Below are 4,765 nucleotides of genomic sequence, written 5' to 3'. Positions count from 1 at the left end.
CAGATAGTAACGGAATTGAGGGGCATACATGTAAGTACATTGACTCTATATAGAGCCTTAAGCAAAGGAAATCAAGCACTCAAGCTTGTCTTTGGTAGCAAAGCATCACAAATTTGAGAGAGATAATTTCCCACCTTCAAAAGTCGTGAATATAGAGCCCTTTTCAAAGAACTTCTTTAGCACTTAGAAGAATCTTAGGAGACTATTTCCTACCTTTAAATTTATTGTGCGCCTAAAATGATTGTCTCGAATATGGCCAACATTCAAATACGAAGATTAAAATATGGTGGTCATTGTTTGGAAGCTGTACTTAAGTAACCTTATAAACGTCAACTGCGGTACAGCACAGTGCGCAGAGCTTGATACCCATGGCATGCTAAAACACTCTATGCTAACTGTAACGCAAATTCCATACACTATTCAGTCACAAGAAACTGTTCTATAGATAATTATAAGGTCGAGATATAGGGGAAAGAAAGATGTCCTAATTTACATTGGGTCAATAGAAAGTGCATGAATACCCATGCAAAAAACCTTTATGACTCAGTATATCAGGACCTGAACATCCAAAGATCCAGTGGTGAAGTTCAGCGTTCCAAGTTCTGAAGCTAAATATTTCAGTTACTTCCATGCCGAAGCGACTACTAGAGGCCTGCTTAACCAACCCAAAAAGAGTGACCCTCCTTCCTCTTCCAACCTGTAATTTTTACTGTAGGATTCTAGCAGAGATCTGATTGTGTTGTTGACATGAGAATTCAAAGGATGAGACCTGAAACCAGCCATCATCATCCGTGCTCTCCATTTCCCTGTCAGTTCATGTCGCTCCACCCTTTGTGATCCTTCACAGGCAATCACATTGACAATATCACGTGCCAAGCACTGCTCCTCAACATTGACTCTGTCTTTGCTCTCTCTAGGAAGAGTTACATCTATAGACTCAAATACTGCAGAGTAGTATGCCAGCGTTTCCATAAACCTTTGAAAAAACGGTGAGGTGTTTGTGTTTGCCTCCTGCTCCACTAAGGTTAACACTTTGGGATTCATGCTTTTCACCATTCGCAGTAGTCGATCACGAGGATTTGCTATGCAGACACTTTCATCTGGCATATGATGTAGGTGCATGGCGAAGTTCACAGCAAGAGCCTCTCCAGGTCTTCGCTCTATCATGTGGGCTTGCACTTCGGACATCTTTACAGGCACTGCATTGAATTCAAAAGGAACCCCCAAATTGTCTGCAAGCTCTCCCAGCCTTTGCTTCACCATTTGCATTCCTCCCACCGGAGAAGATTGCGACTCAGGATCGTCCACCGTGGTGATGCGAATAGATGGGGCACCTCCAGATCTGTTTGCTAGCGCCTGTATGAGGGAAATCCATTGAGTTCCCTGTGCGATCTGGAAGTCGAAAATGTGTACCTTTTCTTCATCTTTGAATGCTTCAGCTATTGCACCGTTGGCTGCTAGGTACCCAAACTTGAAGTACGGACAAATTTCGTACAGCTTTTGCATTGCTGATAGGAGTTCTGCAGCCGGAGCTTCCTTGCATTTCAATTTTTGGTAAATTGAGGAGCCTGAAGATTCAAGGCGTGCCACAAGGCCCTCAGCCATGTAGGCAGCAAGCCTCTGGATGGGATCCCCATATACTGAAACTGCTTGTTTTAGCTCTCCCATTATCAGCACAGCTAATTCCCTTTGGTCCTCAGCGATAGCCGCAGCACACGATACCAGCAAATCTTTAGGGCGACTCCCACTATTAACTTGCAACAACGACTCCGCGGAAGGCTGCAAGAACGATGATTGCGGAACTTCGTCTGGAGCCATTGGTCTCTCTAGCCGTCCGTTTGAAATGGGGACAGCAATCGGGGTGTAATGCACATTACCCGAATGAAGGAAAGGTGCACGCTCCCCCTCGACAAAGGTATGTTCAGAATTTCTGCGAAGGAGTTCTTGTAAGACGCCTGTCCAGGGTCCAGCCAGAGGTGCACTTCCTCCATAGATCAAATGACTAATATCTGTATCATCAGCATCTGGACCCAACAAAGTACTCTCTAACTCTTGCAGCCTGTGCATTATGGACATTCCGCCCGAATCAACACTGCTGATATGCGGACCAGACGACTCTGGACACCGGATGACGCGAGGTTCATGAGAATAGGACTGGAAAAAATCAGAATTCCCTGTACTCTTGAAGGGAGAAGCATTTTTCTGTGTGTCGAGTGTATAGTATGCACCGTCGAGGGCAGACTTGTGGCACTCCGTGTACTGGGAGCTCCAAGGCTGATTGGAGGGTTTACTTGTGTGCGAGTCGATATCGTCATGACAGTCGAAGCTCGAGAGACGCAGAGGATCAGAACCTGCTGAAGATTGTGGAAGTGAAAAGGGGGAAATGGGAGAGTCTCCGTCTCTCAATTTACAGTACCCAAAAGGTAACTGCGGCTTGTTGGGCTGGTGTATACGACCATTAACGCTGACGGGATCTGTCTGACAAGCATTTCTACTGTAAAGATAAGGCCAAGACTCGGGAACGGAAGGCTCTGAAAGTCCCTGAGCGACGCCATAGATGCCACTATGCTTGTGAGTATAAGGCATCCTCATATATGCGGAGTCTAATTCCCTGGTCCAAAGAACTAAAAATCGATTCTCGAGCAAAAACTTGGCCCAATATTAGCGAGGACTTTTAGGAGGGAAGATTCAGGCGCCCAACTAGAGAACAGGTTCTTGGAGAGCTGCTACAACGCATTTCCTGCATAGACAATTCCATAGAAATCGTCAGAAAAGTACATACAGCGATTTTTTCTGACATATACTATTTCCTGCGTTACAGAAATGAAGCAAAATTTCATCAAACCCAAGCTTGAGTTTTGCTGCAACATACGAGAAGCAAAGCGGAGAGGATTGCGCAAGCGATCTTGGAGGGGCGGCATATTGCAAGCGAGAATATGAGAATCGGCAAGAAATACACATTCAACTTTTGAGTTCAGAGATTTGGGATGGGAAGGAAGAGTAGGAATATGAAGCTGTGAGCGTCATGAGAAGTGCAAAGCTAATTCGGAAGCGATGCAACGACGGAAAACAGTCGATGTTTGAAAGGATGTATCGCTAACTAATTATATTGATTCACTCACTTGCTGAAGAAAAGCTGATTGGGAAGAAGAAGAAGAACAGAAGTCCGGCGGGCTGAGAAGAGAGAGCACCGAACTATCGATACCAAAAAGGTAAAGAAATAACGAAGAACTCGGAAGAAGATCATAAACGCCACGTGTGGCCATTTTCGCGTTGGGAAAAAATTAAGATCCCATGACGTCATCCTGACAGCACCGCTTGCGTCAAAAATCTTGCCGGTGGGAAATTTTCTTTATATTATTCCCCGCCTTCTTATTAAAATCTTTAAACAAAAACTCAAATCTTGGTCGGTATTTACGCGCTTCGGATACCCGAATCGTTTTTCATTCTATACGGCGGCCCCGGTATACGTACGCAACTTTAGCTACCGACAGGTGTACGTGCGGGTTAACTGTAATTCAACGACTGGCGTCCGACCGTACTCGGTAGATTCACAAAATACTGTATGGAGTACGTGGCCGTGTGTGCTTTGTCTGCTGTCCAACTGGCCGTCCCGGACCCCTACGGTCTGACCATGGGGCCCGCCATCCCGTGTGCCGACCATTGACCGTCCCAGTCTCCTCTTTCCCACGTGGCGCCACCTGGGCCCAACACGTCCTTCTGTCTGGAATTTGAGAAAATCTCAATACTTTGGGATTTCTCTTTTCAATCTAGTTTTTGTTATAACTTGAGTATCAAAGCTTCAAAGATGGTGGAGTTTGTTCCTTTAAAAACTACTCTTCAAGAGCTTTCCAATGATATAACATGAGGGGGCTTTAACAAAAGCTTGAAAGGGTTCACTCTGCCCTCATTTTAAGATTTTTACAAAATGGGAATTGAGATTTTTCCAAATTCCCTAATATGATGTAAATTACTTTTAATTAATTAAAGATCCTTTTTTTGCGCAAAAAAAAAGTTTTTGGAGTTTTTTTTTTCTAAACTATGACTGAAATGGCCTCAAAATGTACAACTTAATTAAAAACCTTTGTTTTCGAAATTCAGACTTAAAATCAAAAAATTTGGAGGTCACATTACATTAAACCGGGGTTTGCTATGGACACTGGTACCGACATACAAAAGAAAAACTCGAACTTCAACTTCCACGCTAGATTGGATATTTGGAGCCTGCTTTCTCATCCCCATGCACAAGCCCGCCAAATCACACCGCAAGCAAATCTGGGGGGTAGGAACTACGGTAGAACTCCATTCACCCTATGAGTTCTGTATTCCGGTCACCAATTGGTGGAGGAGAAGTCAACGGTGAAGTTCTGTGACAGGGACGCGCGAGCAATTGCCAATCCAAGCACAGTTGACTATTGGGATTGTCACATAAAAGATTGCACCAGTGGGAGCTCGTCTCACAAATCGGGGGCAGATGGAGATTGCAACCCCTCCCACTTGGGTTTTCCAATGCTATCGCTATGCTCATGCTATGCTCATTCGAAGTGTCGGCACTGCTTCAACTCTCTTTATGACAACATGTAAGGGAAGCCCACTAGCTCAGCTTGGATAACCAAGAATGTAAAAGGCATCGCTTCCAAGCATAAGTGCTCTCTTTAACCCATTTGATAATGCAGGTTTTTCCTAAAAACACATCATGACACTAGAAAATGACAATGTGACTTGTGACAAAAATGCTTTTAGAAACCTTTCATGTGCTCCCAAG

At 44.4% G+C, this 4,765-nt stretch overlaps 1 protein-coding gene across 2 annotated transcripts; it reads right to left on the bottom strand.

The window, feature by feature from the left end:
• Positions 1-388: 388 nt before the first annotated feature.
• LOC147883278 (scarecrow-like protein 21) lies at positions 389-3,218 on the bottom strand. 2 transcript variants are annotated; one of them, XM_087399374.1, is made up of 2 exons: positions 3,123-3,218; positions 389-2,740 (listed from the first exon to the last, which is right to left on the bottom strand). In XM_087399374.1, the coding sequence occupies exon 2, from the start codon at positions 2,590-2,592 to the stop codon at positions 622-624; it is 1,971 nt and encodes a 656-aa protein (XP_087255500.1). In that variant the 5' UTR covers positions 2,593-2,740; positions 3,123-3,218; the 3' UTR covers positions 389-621. The 2 variants fall into 2 exon arrangements, with proteins under 2 accessions (XP_087255500.1, XP_087255501.1); XM_087399375.1 differs by lacking the exon at positions 3,123-3,218 and adding an exon at positions 2,873-3,112.
• Positions 3,219-4,765: the final 1,547 nt, after the last annotated feature.

Source organism: Dipteris shenzhenensis, chromosome 28 (genome assembly GCF_047967505.1).
Source record: "Dipteris shenzhenensis isolate YYH24624 ecotype China chromosome 28, Dip_SZ_1.0, whole genome shotgun sequence".
In the NCBI taxonomy this organism is placed as follows: Eukaryota; Viridiplantae; Streptophyta; class Polypodiopsida; order Gleicheniales; family Dipteridaceae; genus Dipteris; species Dipteris shenzhenensis.
This window is presented reverse-complemented; position numbering and strand designations above follow the sequence as displayed.